Genomic DNA, 24,206 nt, shown 5'->3' with positions numbered 1-24,206 from the left:
CGGGCCGGGTGAGCCTCCAGGTGTCTGTCTGCCTGTCCTGGAGGGGAGCCCAATTTTTCTGAATTGAAACATGCTGCCTTCGGACCAGACTTTGCCCAGTACCAACAGCTTTGGGTGGGGAACCTATTTTCTGCCAAGTGTCATTTGGGTATTTATAATATCATTGGCTGGCCATCCAAAATTATCGCATCAAAATTAGTCTGGCCCTCGCTGGTTTGGCTCAGTGGATAGAGTGTTGGCCTTGCGGACTGAAGGGTCCCAAGTTTGATTCCAGTCAAGGGCACATGCCTGAGTTGCAGGCTGGATCCCCAGTGGGGAATGTGCAGGAGGCAGAGGATCAGTGATTTTCATCACTGATGTTTCTATCTCTCCCTCTCCCTTCATCTCTAAAGTCAACAAATATATATTAAAAAAAATTAGTCTGGTATATTTGGTCAAACATTTAATGAACTCACCCCTGATGCCTTGGCAGGGCCAGACCAAATGATTTCGAGGGCCTTATATGGCCCCTGGGCTAGAGGTTCCCCACCTCAACAATAAAGGATAATATAGGGTGAATCCTCCACACCCTCCTGCTCCCGTGGTGGGCAGGCCTCCCGGTCAGCAGGGGAACTCGGCTGAGCCATCGTCAGGGCTAGTGTCCAGCATCCCTCTCAGACTTGGGCGCCCACCTCTCTGCTGGGGGTCCCGTCCCATCCCCACCCTCCATACAGATCTGGCCAGTCCTCATTCAGAGTCTGCAGAGCACCAGAGTCCGCTCCCAGCTTCTGGTTTCTTGTCTGCCAAGGTTATGGTGGAAAGCTAAGGTTTCTGCCCCAATCAGCAGGAACAGAGATTGGGGTGAGGGGTTGGGAGGTGGCCTTGTCCAGAAAACCCTTAGAGGCTGAGATGCTGGGGCTGGGATGTGGGGTGGAGGTTGGGCTGCCATAGTCCTGCCAGACACTGACCCTGTATTATGTTCTCAAATATTATTGCAAAGTCAAGCAAGGTTGTGACCCTTCCCCCCTCCGCACCCCCTCCCCCCTCCAGGTGCATTAGGCTGAGATCACAGCTTGCTGGTGTGACCTGGTTGGAAACCTGCTCTGTCTGCCAGGTTGTGGCGGATAGGAGTTCCTCCGAACTCTCATCCCTAACCCAGGGCATTCAGAGAAAGGGGCTAGCCTGGCCCAGGGCGAGGGCTGCTGCAGATGGCGCGTGGTGGTGGGTGGGGGAATGTGGAAGGAAGCGGAAAGGAACAGAGAGGAGGGTCCAAGAGCCCTGGGTCCCGCATTCTGTTTGACCTCAGACCATAATTTGGCCGCTGTGCCTGGTGCCTACATCTTTCTGCAAAGGGGGCTGAGATTCATGCTGGCAGCTCCCAGTGCGAAGTGGGGGTGCAGGGGGAATAAATGGATGAGTGAATGCGATGTGCTTTGCGAACCGTATGATTCGGCTCCGGTGTCGGATGCGCGCTGACAGTGGTTCTCAACCTTTAAATACAGTTCCTCATGTTGTGACCCAACCATAAAATTATTTTCGTTGCTACTTCATAACTGTCATGTTGCTACTGTTATGAATCGTCATGTAAATAGCTGATACACAGGATGGTCTTAGGCGACCCCTGTGAAAGGGTCGTTCGACCGCCAAAGGGGTCGCGACCCACATGTTGAGAACCGCTGCATAGAGGCTCCCCCCCCCTCCTTTCCAGCACCCACTCTGCCCCCCCCCCCTCCCGTCACTGGAGGGCAACTCTTTTGTTCACGCCTTGGAATGAATATCCTGTTCAGACCAGGGATTGTCAGCCCGGAACCGCCCTCATTCCAAGTCTGGAGAGCTCCCAGGGTCGCTCCCGGGCGGTCCCTGGTCGGCAAAGCTTCGGGTAGTTCCCTAAGGCTCCAGAGGCTCCCCGCGGACCCGAGCCTCTCTGCCCAGCACCAAACGTCGGCCCAAAGACCCAAAGACTACGCGTGCGCACGGTCCCGCCTTTTAAGGCCTGTTTATTGACCAGTGGGACACAGGGCTCAGCGGTACTTCTCCGTTAGCACGATGGCCACGCCCGTCAAGAACTTATCCCACGCCGCCTGCATCTCCACCGTGAACTCGTCCTGTAGGTGGGAGGCCAGCACCACCTGGAAACACTGGATCAGCAGCTGCGGGAGAAGGGGGGCGGGTGAAAGGGTGCCCCCCAGTTCCTTCAGGAACCCCCCAATCCTCAGCTTCACGCGAACCCCCCTGCGGCCCGGGATGCCTCACTGGGAAGTTGGCGGGGTCCACGCGGAGCACGTGCGCGTGCAGGTCGGCGAGCGGGCTCAGGACCGCGCGCAGGTTGTCCACGTGCTGCGCCGCCACGCCCACCGCCTCCAGCATTTGTCGTCCGTGGCTCAGCAGTTGCACCTCGTCGGGGAAGGCGCCCAGGTGCGTGAAGTAGAGCTTGGTGCTGGGGTACACGGTGAAGAGCCTGCGGGAGCAGGTCAGTGGGAGAGCGGGCAGCGTGGGATCCTGCAGCTCCTGCACCGCCCAGACCCCTGGAGACCCCGCCCCCTCCCGCCCACCCCTACGCGCCCCCCTCCCCCGCGCCCATCTTAGGCCTGACACCCCCGACTCCACCTCCCTGCGTCCTGGAGACTCCCCCCCACCCACCTGAGTAGCAGCTCCGCCCCGAAGGGCGCTTCGTGTCCTGCGATCAGGTCCCAGACCTGCGCGATGTGGGCGCGCTCCTGAGCGCTGAGCATGGTGCCGGCGAGGCGCGCTCTGGGGGCGCCGGCCGCCGCCCGGGCTCCTTATAGCAGCACCCGCCCTCCTCCACCGCAGGGCGCCCCGCCCGCTGTTGTGCGCCCCAGCGCCGCGGGCAGGGGGGCACCCTCGGCCTCAGGCCGCGGCCTCGGCGGTCCCAGGGTGACGCGCTGGCGTCGCTGAGCGCGGGGGCCTTGGCTGCAACGCAGACTTTAGCGGGATCTGCAGTGCCTTCCCTGCGGGCAAAGTTCCGGCTGCGAGCGCCAGAAGGGAGTCCGCGGAGGGATCAGGAGAAAGAGCGCGGGGCAGGGAACCCCCTTTTCCCCGAGGGGCCAGGAAGGGAGCCGCATCAGGGGTGCAGGCAGGCAGCGCGGGATGTAGGACAGGTGTTGAAGAAAAGTCCCCGAGTCCTCCCACACAACCCACACGCCGGCGGAGGGAAGCCCCATCTTTGCGCGATTGGTAAAGACCAGAGCAAACAGCGGGGCGTGCCCGCGGCTGCGGGGCTCTCCCCCGCCTGCTCCCCGGGGGTCCTTAGGCGCAGGGGCCGCCCCCAAACGCGCCGAGAGTAGCCGCCAGCCCCGGAGTGAACTACCCTCACTTTGTTTCCTCCTCCCCCCTGCACTGAGGACAGGACCGGCTCATTCCATCCTCAGCCGTTTATTGGGGAATTAGGGGAGGAGCAGTGGGCGGGCTCAGAGGTCAAGCAGAGGTCGCAGCCTGTCCTCTGGGGCTGCGCTCAGCGGTATTTCTCGGTCAGGACGCTGGACACAACGGACAGGAACTTGTCCCAGGCGGCGTGGGCGTCGGCCGTGAAGTCCGCGGGGAAGTGCGAGGCCACCGTGACCAGCAGGCAGTGGGCCAGGAGCTGGGGGCGGGAGGGCTGCTCAGCGCGCGGCTGGAGGGGGCCTTAGGGTGGGGGAATGGAGCCCTTTTCTTGGAGACCTTTTCCTCCTAGACTCCGACCCAGCCTCTGTCCTGACCAGCCAGGACCCCACCCCCGCGCTCACCTTGAAGTTGACAGGGTCCACGCGCAGAATGTAGGCGTGCAGCTCGCTCAGCTTGGACAGGGCGCTGGCGATGTCGTCAATGTGCTTGACCGCGTCGCCCACTGCGGCCACCACCTTGGAGCCGTGGGAGCGCAGGTGCGCAGAGCCGGGGTGCAGGTCGAAGTGTGGGAAGTAGGTCTTGGTCTGGGGGTAGCTGGCGAAGAGCCTGCGGATGGGGGGCGGACGTGAGCTCAGGAAGAGGGGCTGCCACCTCTCCACCATCCCTCCCCTCTTCTCTGAGCTGGAAGAATCCAAGTTTCACCCTGCCACAGGCCTTGCAAGCGTGGCAGGTCCCACTTCTCCCCCAGCCTGAAGTCTCCCACCCAAGCTCCACCCTCCTTACCTGGAGGCCCCGCAGACCCTCCCACTACCCCACCTGGCCTGTTCCCACCACAGCAGCTCCTGCCTGGTCTCCTGGCTTCCAGCTGGGTCTGCACTGCCGGCCCTCCACTCCCCCTGCCGTGGCACCCAGCCCCTTTCACCTCCTGGGACCAGAGGGGCCTCCTTCCTCCCTTACCAGGCTTCCCGCTTCACCTTCTGCCAGAAATAAGCTCTCCAGCGGCACCCGGAAGGCTCTTCAGAGAAACCTCCTCTGACCACGGTCTCCTCAGGGTCAGAGACCCCAGTGTCAGTGCTGGTCATCACCTGACTGCCTCAGAGGCACGTCAGGCCTCAGAAGAAACTTCATGCTCCTCCAGGTGCCTGTCCTGCGCAGGACCCAGTGAGCCAGGGTCAGATGTCTGTGCAATTCATCTTCCCCAACTCACTGACCCTCCCCAGACAACCTCAGATCTCACTGACCCCTCTGGACTGTCCCCTGTCTTCACGGACCTTCACAACATTTGTTTACAATGATATATGTTTTTTAAGTTAAAGACGTTTTAAATCATATACTTTTTCATGGGTTTTATATTTGCATCTCTTAGATAGCATAGTTTCAAAATGATGAAAGCAAAGTTGGCTCCACTGGGATGTTGGTAATATGCGAGGGAGCTGAGCAAATAGGGAGGTGTCTTGAGAAGAAGGGGAGCCGGGTTTCTCACTATCGCAGACGGGAGGCATGAACACCGAAAGGGAGAAGACAAGGACAAGCCATGTGACCCTGGACTGTAGTTAGAGATACTGGTGTGAGGTCACGGTTGCTAATATACTTAGCACATACAGAATAGATACAAGTGTGTATATTTACTGATGTGTATGTGTGTGTGAAAATATATCTCCTAGTTCTGTCTGCTGAGACGACTCGCAGGAATAACATTCCGATAGCAATGAACACACCCCGATCCCAGCTCTTGCTTTGCAGACATCATTCTCCGCTAGGAGGAAACGGAACTATGTGGAGAAATGGCTAATTTCATGCGGGTGCAGGGAAAGTACAAGAGGGGACTAGAACTTCTTACAGAAGAAACTAAGAATGTACTCAAGGACTATGGGGATGTGTCAGAGGACACAGAGTAGCCGTTTGAAGGGACTCCAACTGTCCAAATCTGGGACAGTTTTAGGATCAAAATAAAGAGTGATTGGTAATAGATTACAACCCACTGAATAAAATGGGAACTGAGTTAATATGATATAAATTAAAAATGGAGAAGGAAAAGCTTTTCCTTTCAGTAGAATGCCTACTAATAAGTACAGAAAAGATGATGGAGAATTGCACTGGGCAACCATCACGGTAGCAATTGATGTAGGCAAGAACCATTCATGGATGCTAAGACCAGTGGGTGAAATTATATAAAGAACAGACGGTATCCGAAGAAACCTGAAACACTAATTCGAAAGGATATATGCATCCCTATTGCAGCGTTATTTACAACAGCCAAGATTTGGAAGCAGCCCAAGCGCCCATCAGTAGACGAGTGGATAAAAAAGCTGTGGTACATTTACACAGCGGACAATTACTCAGCCATAAAAAGAAGGAACTCTTACCCTGTGCGGCAGTATAGATGGACCCGGAGAGCATTGTGCTAAGTGAAATAATCCAGTCAGAGAAAGTTACATACCATATGATTTCACTCATGTGGAATCTAATGAACAAAATAAAATAACACACAAAATAGAAACAGATTCATAGAGAACAGACTGACAGCTGTCAGAGGGCTGAGTGAAAAAGGTGAAGGAATGAAGAAAAAACAAAACCAGAAAACCAAACTCATAGGCACAGACAACAACAGTATAGTGATTCCCAGAGGGAAAAGGGGGTGAAGGGAGGTGGAGGAGGGTATAAGGGGAATAAATGGTGATGAAAGGATACTGGACTTGTCCTTTATTGACATGTGGTGAACACAAAACACAATATAAGATGATGTTTTATAGAATTGTGCTCCTGAAACCTATATAATTTTATTAACCAACTAGGAGCCCGGTGCACGAAATTCGTGCACTGGGTGTGTGTGTGTGTGGGGGGGGAGTGTCCCTCAGCCCAGCCTGCCCCCTCTCACATACTGGGAGCCCTCAGGCGTTGACCCCCATCACCCTCCAATCGCAGGATCGGCCCCTTGCCCAGGCCTGACGCCTCCGCCAGAGGTGTCAGGCTTGGACAGGGGACCCCCATCTCCCCCTGATCACTGGCTCTGGCCCCCGCCCAGGCCTGAGGCCTCTGGCCCAGGAATCATGCCTGGGCAGGGGACCCCCATCTCCCTCTGATCGCTTGCTCCACCCCCCACCCAAGCCTGACGCCTCTGACCCAGGCTTCAGGCCTGGGCAAGGGGACCATCATATCCCCCCAATCCCCGGCTCCGCCCCCCACCCAGGCCTGATGCCTCGGCCAGAAGAGTTGACCCTCATCACCCTCTGATCACCAATCACCGGATCGGCCCCTTGACCAGGCCTGAGGCCTCTGGCAGAGGTGTCAGGCCTGGGCAGGAGACCCCCAGCTCCCCGTGGTTGCAGGCTCCGCCCCTGCCCAGGCCTAACACCTCTGGCCTAGGATTCCAGCCCGGGCAGCGGGGACCCGCAGCTGCAGCGGCCCCGCGATCATGGGCTTCGCTTTAGGCCCAGGCAAGGGACCCCTAGCTCCCGGGACTGCCAGCTTTGACCATGCCCAGCTCCCATCGCTGGCTCCACCCCTACTTCCTGCTATCACTGGCCATTCTCTGATCATGGCTGGGGGGCAGGGCAAAGGCGGCCCCAGGGCCGCCTTTGCCCTGCCCCCCAGCTCTTAGATCCCCCCTGGGTTTCCGATCACTGTCAGTGGCAGGGGGCTTCTTCCTGCTTTCCCTTTTGCCTCCCTGCATTGTGCCTACATATGCAAATTAACCGCCATCTTGTTGGCAGTTAACTGCCAATCTTAGTTGGCAGTTAATTTGCATATAGCCCTGATTAGCCAATGAAAAGGGTAGCATCGTACGCCAATTACCATTTTTCTCTTTTATTAGATAGGATGTTACCCCAATAAATTCAATAAAAAGAATAGGATGTATGCACAGTCTCAAAGCTTCACCTGTAGAAATGTATTATTTATCAATGAAAAAGCATAAAATACTTTTTAATGAACTCTGCAGTGGAGAAACTTGCAGACACCATTTCAACTGGCCAAAGTGAACATGACCAGGAAAGAGACAGCCAACAGCATGTGCCCGATGGGAGGCATCGGCATGGACACGGTGTCACTTCTGTGATGTCCCCGCCCAAATGCATCACCTAAATCTCTTCATGAGGACACCGCAGGAAAACTCAAACAGAGGGACATTCTACAAACTAAGTGGCATGTACTCTTCAAAACTATTGAAGTCGTTCAAGGAAAGACTGAATGCAGAGTGTGATCCTGGGCGGTAAAGGCTGTGACCGGGAAGGACATGTGCATGGGGTCTGTGCAGTGATGGGTTTGGCTCAGTGTGATCTCCTGATTTTGGTGGTTGTTTGCAGGCTATACAGGCAAGTGATCTTGTTGGCTTTGGGAAATACACAAGATATTTAAGGGTCTTAAAGAGAAATCATGTCTGCATCCTACACTCAAATGGCTCAGAAAGAGAGACACGGTGAAGGCAAATGTTAAAATCAGGAATCTCAATGAAGAGTGTTTGGGAATGTTTTGTCTTATTTTATTTTACAAATGTATTGAGAAATAATTCACATACCATACAATTCACCCACTTAAAGCATACAATTCAATGGGTTTAATATATTCGCAGTATGTCCAACAATCAATTTTATTTTATTTTATTTTTTAAAAATATATTTTATTGATTTTTTACAGAGAGGAAGGGAGAGGGATAGAGAGTTAGAAACATCAACGAGAGAGAAACATCGATCAGCTGCCTCCTGAACACCCCCCACTGGGGATGTGCCCGCAGCCAAGGGGATGCCCTTGACCGGAATCGAACCCGTGACCCTTGATTCTGCAGGCTGACGTTCCATCCACTGAGCCAAACCGGCCAGGGCTGTTGTCATTTTTTAATTTGACAATCTAAGGGAAAAGAGGTCAGTGCCCCTGACTAAATAGGTCCTGCGTGTGTTAAAACTGTTGCGCACACCGGTTGAAAATTGCTGGTCTAGAAAAATGCTTGGGCGTCTTTGATGCCAATAAATGTTTGTTGATGGAAGAAGCAATGGGCTAGCGAATGAAAGGGTGGTGAATGAATGAGTGAATGAATGAATGAACACCTCATTGCTCCTTTCTTCCTGGTTCATAAGCGAGGAAATAGTAAAAAATTCAGAGGAAGAAGAAAGGATAACAAGTGGCCTGGAGACCCCGTCCCTCCCCCCCCCAGTCTCTCCTACGCACCCCCCTGTAGGTGGGAGGCCAGCACCACCTGGAAACACTGATCAGCAGCTGCGGGAGAAGTGGGGGCGGGTGGGCTCCAGTACTGACCCAGAAGAAAGTGCTGAGGTGCCCTTTCTGCCACCCGCCCAATCTCAATCTCAAGTGCCCTTCATTCTTAGGGTGCTGACCTTTGCCCTCTGAGAGACCCTGGGTCAGTGCAAAGGATTCCTGCAGCCCTCCAGGCGACCCTGAGGTCCACCCTCCACCTCTCCCGCCCACCCCCCCCTCAGGGGCCCCAGTGACCACGGAGGCGAGGAGTACGTTCATTCCTTTATTGGCGGGTCACCCAGAAGGAGGGGGATGAGGGAAGCCCCATAGAGCAGTGGAGGGGTCGCAGCCTGTCCTCTGGGGTCCCTCGGCTGCGCTCAGCGGTATTTCTCGGTCAGGACGCTGGACACAACGGACAGGAACTTGTCCCAGGCGGCGTGGGCGTCGGCCGTGAAGTCCGCGGGGAAGTGCGAGGCCACCGTGACCAGCAGGCAGTGGGCCAGGAGCTGGGGGCGGGAGGGCTGCTCAGCGCGCGGCTGGAGGGGGCTCTTAGGGTGGGGGAACGGAGCCCCTTTCTTGGAGATCTTTCCCTCCTAGACTCCGACCCAGCCTCTGTCCTGACCAGCCAGGACCCCACCCCCGCGCTCACCTTGAAGTTGACAGGGTCCACGCGCAGAATGTAGGCGTGCAGCTCGCTCAGCTTGGACAGGGCGCTGGCGATGTCGTCAATGTGCTTGACCGCGTCGCCCACTGCGGCCACCACCTTGGAGCCGTGGGAGCGCAGGTGCGCAGAGCCGGGGTGCAGGTCGAAGTGTGGGAAGTAGGTCTTGGTCTGGGGGTAGCTGGCGAAGAGCCTGCGGGGCGGGAGGAGAGCAGGACTTTGGTGAGGCCAGTAGGACCCTTGCCTTGAGAGTAAAACTTAAGCGGCGCCAGAAAATCCAGCCGTCAGGATAAGTCATACTTTAAAGCAATATTTAAAACATAATTATTAATGCAAAAATTCACGTTGAACAAAAAAGCTATAATTTTGAATAAAGACAATCAGTATTGAATCCTGCTGCCTCAGGCTCCAGCATAGCACGGCACTATCTCACCCTCACTGCCCCATCTCTCAGTCATTCTTTCCTTCCTTCATTCATTCATTCATTCATTCAACAGATGTTTGTGGAGACCTGTGTGCTGGGTCCCATTGAGAAACACAGTCCTCAGCTCCCTTCCCACCCACTTGCCTCTATTCAAACACCTGGTCCTTCCTCTCTTTCTCCTCCTCACTGTTCCCTCCTCGCTGTCCCCTGTCCTCGCTCACCTCACATTGTCCCCTACCTGGCCCCGTCCCGGCCTGTCTGGCACTCACCTCTCCAGGGTCTCGGTACCGATGGTGTCTGCCTGTGCAGCGATCTTGCCCCACATGGACACGATGATGGTCCTCTCGGCCCTGGTCAGAGACATGGCGGTATCGGAGCGGGAGCTGGGTATGATCAGGACTGGCCTTTGTGGTGCTCAGCCCCCAGGGCCCACTTATATACACGGAGTCCATGTGGGGGCCAGGCTGTGGTGGCTTGGGGTGGGGTCTCTTATCAGATCCAGTGACAATGGGCAGTCGGAGCCTGGTGGGACAGGCGGGGTGAGGGGTTATCACCCCTGCTATCCTTCCTGGGTTTTAGCGGGGGCGTTGGCCACAGCCTGACCAGGGTCCAGCAGAGATAGGGGCCCAGCCCGCCCAGGAGGTCGGAGTTCGAGGAGGGAAAGGTCTCCAAGACCTCCTTTAGCTGACATTTATCAAGTGCCTTCTAAGTCCATTTGCAGCCCAGCCCTGCATTGTCCTTGTCCATTTCAGACTTAAAAAATGAGGGAAACCAGAGGAGCAGGGCCCCAAACACACTTTCCTGGGGCTGGCACATGCCCCGTGCTGCCTGCACGGCTCCTGGGTAGGATCCTGTGGCTAGATCACCCGGCCACATGCCAGCTCCCTCCCCGTTGGGTCGGTGATTCTTGGGTTTCCTCTGAGAAAGCGATGGTTTTACCCTCCCGGCACTGAGGAAAGATGTACTGACTGGGTCTGTCTCCTGAAAAGCTAGGTCAATAAAAGAGAATTATCCTACTATCATCTGCTATTAGGGATTGCACTATTTTTATTGACTTCAGAGAGGAAGGGAGACGGACAGAGAGAGAGAAACATCAATGATGAGAGAAAATCATTGATTGGCTGCTTCCTGCATGCCCCACACGGGGGATTGAGCCTACAACCTGGGCATGTGCCCTGACTGGGAATCAAATCATGACCTCCTTGTTCATAGGTCAATGCTCAACCATTGAGCCACGCTGGCTGGGCAGGATTGCAATATTGCTCACCATATCATCATTTTAACAATGAGGCAAATATTCCTTTTAATGTTAACATACAATGAAATTGACGTTTTTAGTGTACTGCTCTGTGAATTTTGACATGTAGAGTTGTGTAACTTGCACCGAAATCACTGGCTCCATCAGTCAAAACAATTCCCACCTGCCACCCCTTTGCAATCTCACTCTGCATATAAGTTCTTTGTCAGTTTGATGTGTCATATCTTCCCCAAGTCTGTAGTTTGCCTCCACTGTCTTAATGCTGGTTTTGTTGAATGGAAGTTTATAATTTTTAAAATTGATTTTAGGTAGAAGGAGAGGAAGGGAGAGAAACATCAATTTCCTGTCCCACTTATTTTTGCATTCACTAGTTGATTCTTTTTTAAAAAAATTTGTATTGCCCTAACTGGTTTGGCTCAGTGGATAGAGCATTGGCCTGCGGACTCAAGGGTCCCAGGTTCGATTCCGGTCAAGGGCATGTACCTTGGTAGCAGGCACATCTCCAATAGGGGTTGTGCAGGAGGCAGCTAATTGATGTTTCTCTCTCATCAACATTTCTGACTCTCTATCCCTCTCCCTTCCTCTCCGTAAAAAATCAATAAAATATATTTAAAAAAATTATTGATTCCAGAGAGAAAGGGATAAGGAGAGAGAGAAAAATAGAAACATCAATGATGAGAGGGAATCATTGTTTGGCTGCCTCCTGAACATCCCCTACTGGGGATCGAGCCACAATCTGGGCTTGTGCCCTGACAGGGAATTGAACCGTGACCTCCTGGTTCATAGGTTGCTGCTCAACCACTGAGCCATGCCGAGCAGGCAGGTTTTACCTCACTTAAAAAAAAAAACAAAACTGCCGAATGCTGAGGTGTAGAGAACTGTCTATATTACCATTCTAAGAACTTTTTTTAAAAAAATATATTTTGCCGAAAGCGGTTTGGCTCAGTGGATAGAGCGTCGGCCTGCGGACTGAAAGGTCCCAGGTTCGATTCCGGTCAGGGGCATGTACCTGGGTTGCGGGCACATCTCCAGTGGGAGATGTGCAGGAGGCAGCTGATGGATGTTTCTCTCTCATCGATGTTTCTAACTCTCTGTCTCTCTCCCTTCCTCTCTGTAAAAAATCAATAAAATATATTTAAAAAAAAAATATATTTTATTGATTTTTTACAGAGAGGAAGGGAGAGAGATAGAGAGTTAGAAACATCGATGAGAGAGAAACATCGATCAGCTGCCTCCTGCACATCTCCTACTGGGGATGTGCCCGCAACCCAGGTACATGCCCCTGATCGGAATTGAACCTAGGACCTTTCAGTCTGCAGGCCGACGCTCCATCCACTGAGCCAAACCAGTTTCGGCCCATTCTAAGAACTTTACTGTTGGGCATTTGATTGGATGACAGTCCACCTTGGACTGATTTTGTGTGGTTGTGAGGTAAGGTCTGTTGCCTGGTTGTAGCTGACATTTATCAAGCGCCTTCTAAGTCCTAGGCATGGCACCAGACACTCTTCATGTTGGGCATTTGACCCTTAACGCTCTCTGTGAGAGAAGTTTTATGTTATTACCATGACATGTTTTAAGATAAGGAAATGGAGGCTTGGGAAAGTTATGAAACATGTTCAAGTTTCAGTGGAGGAGGGAACCACTCCTGATGGGAGAGGAGACCTAGGTTTGCTGTGGTCAGGTTGCTGGCCCTTTGGTGGTTGGGCAAGTCTATTCTGTCTCTGGGCCTTGGTTTCCTGAGACACAAGGAGCCCAGGTCTGTGCTCCAGGACACTGAGACCTACTGGTCTCTGGACAGAACTCAAAGCCCCAGGCTTGTTCTGAACTTCTGTGGCTGCAGCTGAGCTCAGAGGGGCCCTCAGTGGAGACCTTCCCCTGAAAGCGACCCCTGGGTGGCTCTGGGCAGGCTAATTAACATTGTGAGTCCCGGTTTCACTGTGTTAACCTCGCAGGTGGGGGTTTAGAACAGCCTCCACCTCACTGTTAGGAGGGATAATGGCACCGTGAATTCAAGATTATTGTAGCTGCTATTGTTGGTGAGCGATTCCTCCTGGGCAGGAACATTGCACCAGAGAAGGTGGGGGTGTGGAAGTGGGTCCAAGATAGGGTCTTTGAGCCCCACCCGGCCCTCTGACAGACGGTGGTAGCTCTATCAGGCCCGGACTGAGTGGCAGGACTGATAAGGCCCGGCCCTGCCTAGGGGACCTAAGCTGGGAGGGAAGGTCAGGAGTTTAGGATTCCAAGAATCAATTTACCTTCAAAAAAGTAGGTTACAGAAGAGTTACTTACATTTAAAATGAGGATTTAGAGTTGTGGGGTGTTTGCAGAGAAGAGTTTGAGGACGTACCTTGTAGTGAGAGGAGTTTGGCCCTGGGTACATGGTTGTCCAGGGGACAGTGTGAGGGCCTCAAGCTAAAACGGCACCAACAGGGGGTCGGAGGAGAAAGAGGTCGTAATATAAGGTGACAGGAGAAGATTTGACTTTGGGTGGTGGGCACACAGTGCAATATATAGATCCTGTAACATAGAAACCTACACCTGAAGTCTATATGATCATGTCGACCAATGTCACCCAAATAAATTTAATAAAAGTTAAAAAAAAAGACCACATGTACAGACCATTTGCTCCCAGCCCTGTTGGGAACCTGAGGCCCAAAGCATGGCCAGCCCATCATAGAGTCCCTCTGGCTGCCAGCACCCGCCTGGACTGAACAGGGAGTGACAGGAGCTCTGATTTCTGTAACAGCCCAAGGAAGTCAACACATGTAGACACTGAGAAGCTGCTGGTGAGGGTGGCATGGGAGTCAGACCTCTGCTTACACAGTACAGCCCTGGGCATTCCTGCACCTGAGTCCCATGAGGGCAGCCTGGGAAGCAATGTATCCGAGCCCCTGTGTGCTGGCATCCTGGTGATCTTTCATCTCGCATGGATTCCAATGCGCGCTATGATGAAAAGAGATTAACCATTCAGCCTGAAAAATAAACAGTGAACGCTATTGTGAAAGTTGCTAGCAGGAAGTGGGCCCAGAGGGGTAGCTGGGGAATGGTGGATTCCTCCAATTCTGGGCCTTCTTCCAGCTCAGAGACAGCCTCCCCGAGCCCCTGGACACCAGACCTGCTCCTCCAGGTTTGGGGGCCATGGGACTGATTGATGGGGTAGCAGCATGGTCCAGGGAAGCTGGAGGAAGGAGGCTGGAGCTGGAGGCCCGGTCCTTATGTCTAGGCATGCGCAGATTCCTGGTGCTCTTGTGGAGATACCTCCATTACCACAGCTGCCATCTCTCCAGACAGTGGGCTCTCCCTTTCCCATCGGTCCCGCTCTCCCAGCCTCACCTCTTTCTTCTGTGCCCTTATTTCTTTTCTTTTTAAAAATATTTTTATTGATTTTTTACAGAGAGGAAGGGGGAGGGATAGAGAGTTAAAAACATCGATGAGAGAGAAACATCGATCAGCTACCTCCTGCACACCCCCTACTGGGGATGTGCCCGCAACCAAGGTACATGCCCTTGACTGGAATCAAACCTGTGACCCTTAAGTCCCCAGGCTGACGCTCCATCCACTGAGCCAAACCGATTAGGGCTGTGCCCTTATTTCCATTCCAGGAACTCTGCTGGGAACTGTGTGAGAACTCAGAAAACTTTTGATTATACATAATGTCAAAATAGACTGGGGAAAAGGCTTGCAGAATCTGTAACATGAAGATAACGCGTCCAAACCATCAAAGAAGATTAAAGAATCCATAAGGAAAAAAAGAAGGCATGTCAGAGATACTGGCAAATAGTCAAGTGATACAGTTCTCCACCTCAGTAATAATTAAAGAAATCCAACAACACTTGGCCAGCGTGGCTCAGTGGTTGAGCATTGACCTATGAATCAGGAGGTCACAGTTCAATTTCTGGCCAGGTTGCAGGCTCAATCCCCAGTGTGGGGCATGCAGGAGGCAGCCGATCAATGATTGTCTCTCATCATTGATGTTTCTATCTTTCCTTCCTTCCTCTCTGAAATCAATAAAAATATATTTAAAAAAGAAATGCAACATAGAATAATACACCATTTTCCTTTTTGGAAATTTTGGGGGGAAAATTAAGTCAATGCTATGCAGCCTTGTGTAGGGCAATGAGTTGGTTGGTAATGTCTGAGGCATTTCAAATGCATGTACCCTTCACCCTGGGAGATTCAAGCCATGAATCTGCCTTGCAAAATACGTGTTTGTGTCAGCTTTAATGCAAGAGGTTACTTCAGCAATCCCTTAGCCAAGTGATTACACCCTCGTGCATTTGAAATGCTTGAGAAAGATTTGCAAACAGCCACAGTAGACGGTTAACTACAGTCACCTCCTGGGGAAGACTGGGATGGGGTGGGTGGGGTGATTTTAAAAACAGCAGTATTAAAAAAAAAAACAACAAGCAGTATTGAGATATAATTTGTGAGATATAATTTGCACCCATTTAAAGTGGGCAATTCAATTTTTTTTGGCTTTTGTATTTTTTGTCACATCTACTGCGAGGATGAAGACCACTGTCAGCAGTCAGACTGTTGGCATCCCAGAAAATGTGGACGTCGCCCTGCAGGGACGCACAGCGATTGCGGAGGCCTCACAGGCACCCTGCGGAGGGCCTTCAGTCACATCGGTATAGAGCTCAGTCTCCCCGAAAGAAAAAGAAGCGGCTCCATGGTGACAAATGGCGGGGAAATAGAAGGGAAGCCGCTACCGAGCACACGACCTGCAGTCACGTACAGAACATGATCAGGGTGTTACACGGAGCTTCCGGTACAGAATGAGGCCTGTGCACTCACTTCCCCACCAATGCTGTTGTTCAGGAGAATGGTTCTCCTGTTGAAATCAGAAAGTTCTTGGGTGAAAAAAACATCCGCAAGGTTCGGATGAGGTCAGGCGTTGCTCGTTCAGTATCTCAGTCCCAGAAAGACGAGTTAATTATTTTTTTAAAGATGCGTTAATTCTTGAAGGAAATGACATTGAACTTGTATCAAATTCAGCTGCTTTGATTCAGCAAGCCACAACCGTTAAAAACAAGGATATCAGAAAAATTTTAGATGGTATCTATGTTTCTGAAAAAGGAACAGTACAGCAGCCTGCTGAATGAGATCTAAGTTGTCCAGCTATAGGAACAGCAAGATGTCAGGTGATTCCTCAGATTTACTTGTGATATGTGTATATATATATATATATATATATATATATATATATATATATGTATATATATTTTGTTAATACTCATCGAGGATATTTTTTCTATTGATTTTTAGAGAGAGTGGAAGGGAGGGAGGGAGGGAGAGGAAGAGGGAGAGAGAGAAACATCAAAGTGAGAGATATACATCGATTGGTTTTCTTCCCCATGAGCCCAGACCGGGGATGGGGATCAAACCTGCAACCCACATACATACGTGTCCTTGACTGGGAATCCAACCTGAGACCATTTGGTGCACGGGCCAATGCTCTAACTACTGAGCACACCAGCCAGGGCTTACTCGTGATATTTTAAAATAAAATAAAAGCCATGTATATTGCCTTCACCGGTTTGGCTCAGCGGATAGAGCGTCGGCCTTCGGACTCAAGAGTCACAGGTTCGATTCCGGTCAAGGGCATGTGCCTTGGTTGCAGGCACATCCCCAGTGGGGAGTGTGCAGGGGGCAGCTGATCGATGTTTCTCTCTCATCGATTTTTCTAACTCTCTATCCCTCTCCCTTCCTCTCTGTAAAAAAGCAATAAAATATATTTTTTTAAAAAGCCATGTATTGATTTGGAGAGAAATAAAGTGTGCAACTGAGTGGGTTTTAGTATATTCATAGAGTTATGCAACCATTTCCATAAATTTAGAACATTTATCACCCTCAGAGAAACCCTATATCTATTAGCAGTCACACACCTCCAACTACCCCAGCCCTAGACAACCTAATCTGTGTCCTGCCTCTATGAATTTGCCTATTCTGGACATTTATATAAATGAAATCATACACTACGTATTTTTTCAAAGTTCATTCATGTGTCAGTACTTCATTCCTTTTTATGACTGAATACTATTCCTTTGTATAAAGAAATTATACCAAATTTTATTCACCCACTCATCAATTGGTGAACATTTGGCTTCTTTGCAGTTTTTTGCTATTATGAATAATGTTGCTATGAACATGCAAGTTTTTGTGTGGAATTATGTTTTCATTTCTCTTGGGTATATTCCTAGGAATGGAATAGTTCGGTTGTATGGGAACTATACCTTTTGAGAAACTGCCAGGCTGTTTTTCACAGTAGCTTCACCATTTTTCATACCTTCCAGCAATGGGTAAAGATTCTAATTTCTCCACCTCCTTGCCAACACTTGTTATTTTGTCTTTTTGATTATAGTTATCCTAGTGGGTGTGATGTGGCATCTCTTTTTTGGTTTTGATTTACATTATCCTAATGAGAATGATGTTGAGTATCTTTTCAGGTGCTTATTGGCATTTTGTCTATGTTCTTTGGAGAAATATCAGTTCACTTCCTTTTCATATTTTCAATTGGTTACTTGTCTTTTTATTGTTTAGTTGTAAGAGTTTAAAAAAAAATTAATCTGGATACAATTCCCTCATCAGACTCATGAATTATAAATATTTTTCCTATTCTGCTCTTTTTACTTTCTTGGTGGTGTCTTTTGAAGCAGAAAAGTGTTTAATTTGATTAAGTCCAATTAAGCTTTTCTGTAGTTGCTTGTGCATTTGGTGTCATATCTAAGTAATCATTGTCCACTCCAAGATCACGAATATTTACCCACATGCTTTTCTGTAAGAAGTTTATAGTGTGAGCTCTTACGTTTAGGTCTGTGATCCATTGAAGTGATTTTTTAAAAACTTTTTTAGTGTAGTACTTTATATTTGTAAGTTTGACCTTTCTGCCCAAAGCAAGTATTACTTTTATAATGAAAGATGAATCATTCGGAGACAGCGGCCTCGAACCCGAATCCGAGAGCTGATGTGGCTTCAGTTTCCTAGTCACACAGGTGGGCGGGTCCCTTCACCCAGCAGGAAGGAGGTCGGTCCACGCGCATGCGTAGCTCCCAGAGAGAGACTGCGCCTGCGCACACGGCCGCTCGCGCCTGCGCAAACGCCCCCGGCCCGCGGGCTGGCACCGCCGCGCTTTTGCCTGGCTCTGGGGTCTAAATCTCCGGAGCCTCGCGGGTCGCGCTCCGTGGCGCTGGCTCCGTCGCTCTCGCTCTCCGCGCCGGGCTTCCGTGGCCTTGGTGGCCGGCGTCCTTGTCAGGTCCCCTTCCCCCGCCCCGTCGCGTCTTCCTCAGGCCCCCCACTTCCCGGTTCCCGGCCTTCCCCACACCGCACGCCCGTCCAGTCCTCAGCCCTCGGCCAGTCTTCCTAAGCCTCCGCCCCCACCTCCACCCCCGCCCTCGGGCCCCCGGTAGAATGGGGGACAACACCAGCCCCATCAGCGTGATTCTGGTGAGCTCGGGGAGCAGGGGCAATAAACTGCTGTTCAGGTACCCCTTCCAGAGGAGCCAGGAGCACCCGGCGTCCCAGACAAGTAAGTGAGCGCCGGGGGCGCGCCCGGCCCGGCGGCGGGGTCTGGGCAGCCCGTGCAGCGGCCCCTCCCCTCACCGCCTCGCACGTGGAAACTCAAGTCCTTTACTGTTTCCTTTCCCGGATGATACAGTCACTGCCTACTCTTTATAGAGCACTGGTTGGAAAGTGCAGACAAATAAAAAGAAACGGGAGAAAAGTCATAATTCAATAGCCAAAAGCCTCCATTGCTGACATTTCATCCGTGTCTGCAGCCTTTTCAAAAAAATATGTGTGAGCACTGCATGCGTGAACCTAAAAATAAAAGGAAAAAATGAGAGGCAACAAGCGTTCCCTTGAGGCCAATAAGAATAGCTATTTGGGATGCTCCGAATAGTGTTCTGCTGGAGAGGCAAAGGCATTGGGTATTTATGAGAAAAGGAAGGGAAACAATTGTTTCAATAGAAGGAGGGCATTTATTTCTATTGGTCAGATAACATAGTAAAGTCAATTCTGAACAGTTTTTAATTTTCAGTCTGATAGTCATAAGTCAGGTAGTTATCAGGTATATATATGCAAATCCTCACCCAACATGCAAATATATATATATAGTTAATCCTCACCCGAGGATATTTTTCCATTGATTTTTAGAGGGAGAGGGAGAGACAGAGAGAAACATTGATGTGAGAGACACATCAGTCGGTTGCCTCCTGCATGCACCCCCGACCAGGGCCTGGCGGACTTGCAGCCAAGGTACGTGCCCTTGACTGGAATCGAACCCGGGACCCTTCAGTCCGGGGGCTGACGCTCTATCCACTGAGCCAGACAGGCTAGGGCTGCTTTCTTGTATCTTTCTAGTCAGTTCTTTGGGGCACAGGTTGCTTAAGCCCAGTCCAAAGGTTATTTTGCCCAGTTTTAACATTTCAAAGATTTGAGGCATAAGGCATTACAAGCAGGTTCGGGATGGCAGCTCCAGCTCCATTTTAAAGTAGTTCCATTTATCGTTGTTGGTTTTTGACATAAATGTGTTCAGCTTGGAAAAAATAGGGAATTACAGATCCACCTGAAGTTTTCTTGGACTACCTGCCCCCAGTTCCGCTCCCCCGTTGCAGGGATAACTGCTTACCATTTTAGTCACTGTCCTTCCTGTACATAGATACCAACTATGTATCCATAGGAAAATAGTGTATTATTTGGGGATTTCCCCCCCCCCCCCTTCACATAAGTGTATTGATCTGCAGTGGCTCTTCCATTGATCAACCTTGGAGTACTTTACGACTTCGTAAGCAGAGATCACGCTCGCTCTTAGTTGTAGCCTGCAGCTGCTGTGGATGGACATTTAGGCTACTTGTAGCTGTTCATTATCATGAATGCTCAGTTTGTAATTTATATTCTGTTTTAAAATTTGCTAATAGGGTACAAAGTTTTAAAGGTACAAAGGAATTTAGGTTATGAAAAGAATGTTTTTTACCCACCATTGATTGACCACCCATCCCCCCCTCAAGACACCCATTTCCCCTTGTAAGGGCAGCTGCTGTTACCATTTTCCTGTGCATGTTTCCAGAATCTCCTGTGTAAATACAAGCATATGCAGATATTATTTTACTTTTTCTAAGCACAAGTGAACGAACACACTGCGCACTGTTCTGTGTGTGTTGTTTTCATTTTCCATCTTGATAATAGTTTCAGAATTATGATTAGAATCATGGGATGAGCATACCGTGATTTATTTATCCAGTCCTCTGTTGATGGGCATTTAAATTGTTTCCAATCGTTTGCTACTATAACCAGTGTGAATGTCCTTTTTGTATATGTTATCATTCTTCTGGATATAGGATTAATTCCCAGAAGTAGGATGGTTAAATCTAAGGGATCATGAGCATATTTATTTTTTTTCCTTTTCTTTTTTTATTTGTCAATTACAGTTGATATTCAATATTATTTTATATTAGTTAGTTTCGGGTATACAGCATATTGGTTAGACATTTATATAACTTAACTGAGCACCCTGATAAGTCTAATACCTAGCACTATGCATAGTAATTACAGTATTATTATTATTATTGACATTTTTATTGATTTCAGAGAGGAAGGGACAGGAAGAGAAATAGAAACATTAATGATGAGAGAGAATCATTGATTGGCTGCCTTCTGCACATCCCCACTGGGGACTGAGTCCGCAACCCAGCATGTGCCTTGACCAGGAATCAAACCGTGACCTCCTGGTTCATAGGTCGATGCTCAACCACTGAGCCATGTAGGGCAGGCTGAACTTTTTTGTTTTGTTGATCCTCACCAGAGGATATTTTTACTATTGCTTTTCAGAGAGAGTGGAAGGGAGTTGGGTGGGGTTGCGGGGGGAGAGAGAGAGAGAAACATTGACTGGTTTCCTCCTGCAGATGGTGGGGAATGAACCCACAATCCATGTACATGCCCTTGACTGAAAATAGAACCTGCAACCTGCGACCCTTTGGTGTGCGAGTCAACACTCTAACCCAGCCGTGGGCAAACTACGGCCCGCGGGCCGGATCCGGCCCGTTTGAAATGAATAAAACTATTGGAAAAAAAAGACCATACCCTTTTATGTAATGATGTTTACTTTGAATTTATATTAGTTCACACAAACACTCCATCCATGCTTTTGTTCCTGCCCTCCGGTCCAATTTAAGAACCCATTGTGGCCCTCGAGTCAAAAAGTTTGCCCACCCCCTGCTCTAACCACTGAGCAACACCACCTAGGGCAGTATATGGATTTAAAAAAAAATTTTTTTTTTTTCTTCAGCTAAGACAGAGGAGTTGATACATTGTACATGTTACATTCAGCCACACCTGAAAACAGAACCAGTCCAGAGTGTCACAGGTCCAGGGCAAAGATCCAGAAGGGACTGTTTTTGTAAGAGCAGGGTGGGTCTCTCAAAAGGCGGTCACGGCTTTCGGATGGCATGTATGTATTTCTAGATCCCGTTGAGAGTGTAGACAGCAGCATGCAGTCCAGCAGCTCATGCCGGCGTCCCTGGCCTCTGGCTGCTTTTCTTGCTGCTCCTGTGGCTTCACGGTGCACAAGCTTGCGGTGTACTTGGACCTCTGCCTCATCTTCCTCCTCTTGCGCTTCAGCCTGCGCATTTCCTTCTTCCTCCACATGGCTGTCATGGCACAGAGGTTTCTAGGAAATGGCGCTCAGGCCGAGAGCTAAACATTCTTTTGCCTGTGCTTTTCCCAGGCTAGTTGACATCATCTAGTGAGAGGATAAATGTGTATCTGTGTATAATATATTTATACTTACCTTTTTTTCTGCCTTAATAGTAGCAAAAGCATTTCCTAAGTTATCATAACTTCTTGGAAACCATATTTTCTGAAAAAATTTTTATTATGGTAGAAAATATGTAATATAAAATTTGCCATTGTAACCATTTTTAAGTATACAGTTCAGTGGCATTAATCACATTCACCATAAGTAATTCCCATATTGTATAACCAGCACCACTATCTCAAAAAATGTTCCTTACCCCAAACTGAAACTTGTAACCAAACAATGACTCCCCATCCCCCGGCCCTCAGCCTCTGGTAACCGCTAATCTACTTTCTGTCTCTGTGAATTTGCTATTGTAGATATTTTATGTAAGTGCAATATTTGTCCTTTAGTGTCTGGTTTCTTCTTCTTTTTAAAAATATATCTTTATTGATTTCAGAGAGGAAGGAAGAGGGAGAGAGAGATAGAAACATCCATGATGAGAGAGAATCATTGATTGGCTGCCTCCTGCAAGTCCCCCACTGGGCATGTGCCCTTGACCGGAATCGAACCTGGGATCTTTCAGTTCGCAGGCTGACACTCTATCCACGGAGCCAAACCGGCTAGGGCAGTGTCTGGTTTCTTTTTCTTAGCATAATGTTTTAAAGTTCATCCACGTTGTAGTATGTGCCAGAACTTCATTCCTTTTTATGGCTGATGAGTATTCTACTGTGCGTATGTACCACATTTTATTTTTATTTAGAAAATATTTTTATTGATTTCAGAGAGAGGAAGAGAGAGGGAGAAAGAGATAGAAACATCAATGATGAGAGAAAATCATTGATTGGCTGCTTCCTGCAGACTCCACGCTGGGGACCAAGCCCGCAACCTGGGCCTGGGCCCTGACTGGGAATCCAGTGGTGACCTCTGTCTGGTTCATAGGTCAACGCCCAACCACTGAGCCACGCCGGCCGGGCTATGTACCACATATTGGTAACCATCACTTTTACTGGCTCCACAATCCTCCTGTATGTGGATGGGTCCTGGTTTCTTAGCCATTGTCTCCTTTTTGCCCTCACTCAGATAAGCCTCGTAGCAGATACGCTGTCAACAACACGGGGGACCATTCCGAGGACCAGGACGGTGACTCCAGGTAAGGGCTTCGAAGTCGCTGTAGGACGGAGCTAGTCCTGCCCGAAGCCTGTGCAAAGCCCACCTGCCGTTGACCTCTGTTTCCCCTGAGAAACCGGGTGTTCTTTTCCCCATTTGGCGGGGGTTTGGGTAGCATGGAGCAGGGCTGCATAATTTGGTCACGTGTTCAGCTGCCAAGCAGGTTGGAGATGAGATGAGGCCATGTTTCTGTAGGTCATTTCTCTCCTGTGAGGGGAACATGGAGGAAAGCACACCCCGTGCTGTCCTCAGACCTTGTTCCTCAGGCACGGCCCCGAGGTCACATGTCGGTGCTTGGGCGCAGTGCAGAGTGTCCAGGTGGTGGTATGGGCAGAGAGTTGGGGCTGACTTGACCCGTGGTCTTTTAGGGCACAGATGGAAGCGGGTCTTGTTCCTTCCTGTACGTGCCCCCTTGTTCTCTGTGGGAAGGACTATCATGCAACATGAGAAATCACTGCTTGTGCCTTCTCATGTTCATTTTATTTATTTATTTATTTTTTTAATTTTAATTTTATTTTATTGATTTTTTTACATGAAGAAGGGAGAGGGAAAGGAGAGGGATAGAGAGTTAGAAACATTGATGAGAGAGAAACATTGATCAGCTGCCTTCTGAACACTCCCCACTGGGTATGTGCCTGCAACCAAGGTACATGCCCTTGACCAGAATCGAACCTGGGACCCTTGAGTCCGCAGGCCGACACTCTATCCACTGAGCCAAACCGGTTAGGGCTACTGATCATATCTTTAAAGCAGTCTCATATGTTCTAGGAGATTATGTTCATTTTAAAGCTTGGTAAGTGGTAACACAGACCCAGATGAGGCAGGAAAGATGGCAAGTTGCCTGTCCTGGTTCCCCTAAACGTAGCCGAGGCCTTTGTGAGCTAAAGGATGTCGCCTCCATGGTCCCATGGGAAAGCGGAGGTCCCCGCACTGGGCCTTTTACATGCGAACTGGTTGTACAGTTTCGCTCAGTTCTCTGACAAGGCACCACAGTGTTGTACAGTTCCAAGAATACGGTTTTTATTTTGTGTGTGTGAGGATGGCAGGGGCCTCTGGCGTGACCAGTGACTGTCTCTGAAGGGAGCAGGCTTTGGAAAAGGGAACAGCAGGAGGGGCAGGGGAGGTGGGAGGCTGTGGGACATTCAGTGGGTCCTTCTGGTTGACGTAGAGGCCAGTGGTTGTCTTGTCCTTTAAAGGTGGCAACTTGGAACAGACTCTTGTTACAGGCACCCGGAAAGCTTTTTGCCCCTGCACACTGGGTGGGCGGCTTTGTCTTCCGCTGGGCCACAGACCAGTTTAGAGCAGCCAGCTGCCCGATGTTCTTCCTCTAAGCTCCATAGGTGTGAGGCTCTGCTCAGGGCATGAAGACTCAGAAAGAGCTCTTGGAATGATCTGTGTAGAGGTATTTTTTAGGAGGGCCAGGAGCACGTAATTCCTGCAGTTAATTTTC

The 24,206-nt window shown here is 50.0% G+C and overlaps 4 protein-coding genes across 7 annotated transcripts in view; 1 reads left to right on the top strand and 3 right to left on the bottom strand.

The window, feature by feature from the left end:
* Positions 1-1,951: 1,951 nt before the first annotated feature.
* Positions 1,952-2,798, bottom strand: HBM (hemoglobin subunit mu). Its single transcript, XM_059692491.1, has 3 exons — positions 2,620-2,798; positions 2,233-2,437; positions 1,952-2,129 (listed from the first exon to the last, which is right to left on the bottom strand). Exons 1-3 carry the CDS (start codon positions 2,709-2,711, stop codon positions 2,001-2,003), a joined length of 426 nt encoding a protein of 141 aa, XP_059548474.1. The 5' UTR covers positions 2,712-2,798; the 3' UTR covers positions 1,952-2,000.
* A 329-nt stretch (positions 2,799-3,127) lies between these two features.
* On the bottom strand, positions 3,128-3,984 carry LOC132232830 (hemoglobin subunit zeta-like). The gene is made up of 2 exons (XM_059692492.1): positions 3,723-3,984; positions 3,128-3,580 (listed from the first exon to the last, which is right to left on the bottom strand). The coding sequence occupies exons 1-2, from the start codon at positions 3,981-3,983 to the stop codon at positions 3,452-3,454; spliced, it is 390 nt and encodes a 129-aa protein (XP_059548475.1). The 5' UTR covers position 3,984; the 3' UTR covers positions 3,128-3,451.
* Positions 3,985-8,888: 4,904 nt separating this feature from the next.
* HBZ (hemoglobin subunit zeta) lies at positions 8,889-9,960 on the bottom strand. The gene is made up of 3 exons (XM_059691813.1): positions 9,866-9,960; positions 9,161-9,365; positions 8,889-9,017 (listed from the first exon to the last, which is right to left on the bottom strand). Exons 1-3 carry the CDS (start codon positions 9,958-9,960, stop codon positions 8,889-8,891), a joined length of 429 nt encoding a protein of 142 aa, XP_059547796.1.
* Positions 9,961-17,940: 7,980 nt separating this feature from the next.
* NPRL3 (NPR3 like, GATOR1 complex subunit) overlaps positions 17,941-24,206 on the top strand; it is a 41,566-nt gene continuing 35,300 nt past the window's right edge. For 2 of the 4 annotated variants that reach the window (XM_059692485.1, XM_059692484.1), the window contains exons 1-2: positions 17,941-18,382; positions 22,670-22,739. In XM_059692485.1, the coding sequence (XP_059548468.1) occupies positions 18,265-18,382; positions 22,670-22,739 (188 nt within the window). In that variant the 5' untranslated portion in view covers positions 17,941-18,264. Of the gene's footprint in view, positions 18,383-22,669; positions 22,740-24,206 lie in introns of those variants that run through there. The other 2 variants (XM_059692486.1, XM_059692487.1) reach the window with 2 other exon arrangements.

Source organism: Myotis daubentonii, chromosome 4 (genome assembly GCF_963259705.1).
Source record: "Myotis daubentonii chromosome 4, mMyoDau2.1, whole genome shotgun sequence".
NCBI classification, from domain to species: domain Eukaryota; kingdom Metazoa; phylum Chordata; class Mammalia; order Chiroptera; family Vespertilionidae; genus Myotis; species Myotis daubentonii.
The sequence above is the reverse complement of the archived record's forward strand: the minus strand, read 5'-3'. Positions and strand labels throughout refer to the sequence as shown.

What these genes read in the sequence shown, in the direction of transcription:
- HBZ (XM_059691813.1), bottom strand. Translation starts at nt 9,960, where the DNA reads ATGTCTCTGACCAGGGCCGAGAGGACCATCATCGTGTCCATGTGGGGC. An exon ending in GGTACCGAGACCCTGGAGAG is followed by an intron (nt 9,366 to 9,865) that starts GTGAGTGCCAGA and finishes CCCGCCCCGCAG; the next exon opens with GCTCTTCGCCAGCTACCCCC. An exon ending in TGGACCCTGTCAACTTCAAG is followed by an intron (nt 9,018 to 9,160) that starts GTGAGCGCGGGG and finishes TCCCGCCCCCAG; the next exon opens with CTCCTGGCCCACTGCCTGCT.
- HBM (XM_059692491.1), bottom strand. Translation starts at nt 2,711, where the DNA reads ATGCTCAGCGCTCAGGAGCGCGCCCACATCGCGCAGGTCTGGGACCTG. An exon ending in GGGGCGGAGCTGCTACTCAG is followed by an intron (nt 2,438 to 2,619) that starts GTGGGTGGGGGG and finishes CTGCTCCCGCAG; the next exon opens with GCTCTTCACCGTGTACCCCA. An exon ending in TGGACCCCGCCAACTTCCCA is followed by an intron (nt 2,130 to 2,232) that starts GTGAGGCATCCC and finishes CTTCTCCCGCAG; the next exon opens with CTGCTGATCCAGTGTTTCCA.
- LOC132232830 (XM_059692492.1), bottom strand. Translation starts at nt 3,983, where the DNA reads ATGGTGGAGAGGTGGCAGCCCCTCTTCCTGAGCTCACGTCCGCCCCCC. An exon ending in TGGACCCTGTCAACTTCAAG is followed by an intron (nt 3,581 to 3,722) that starts GTGAGCGCGGGG and finishes TCCCGCCCCCAG; the next exon opens with CTCCTGGCCCACTGCCTGCT.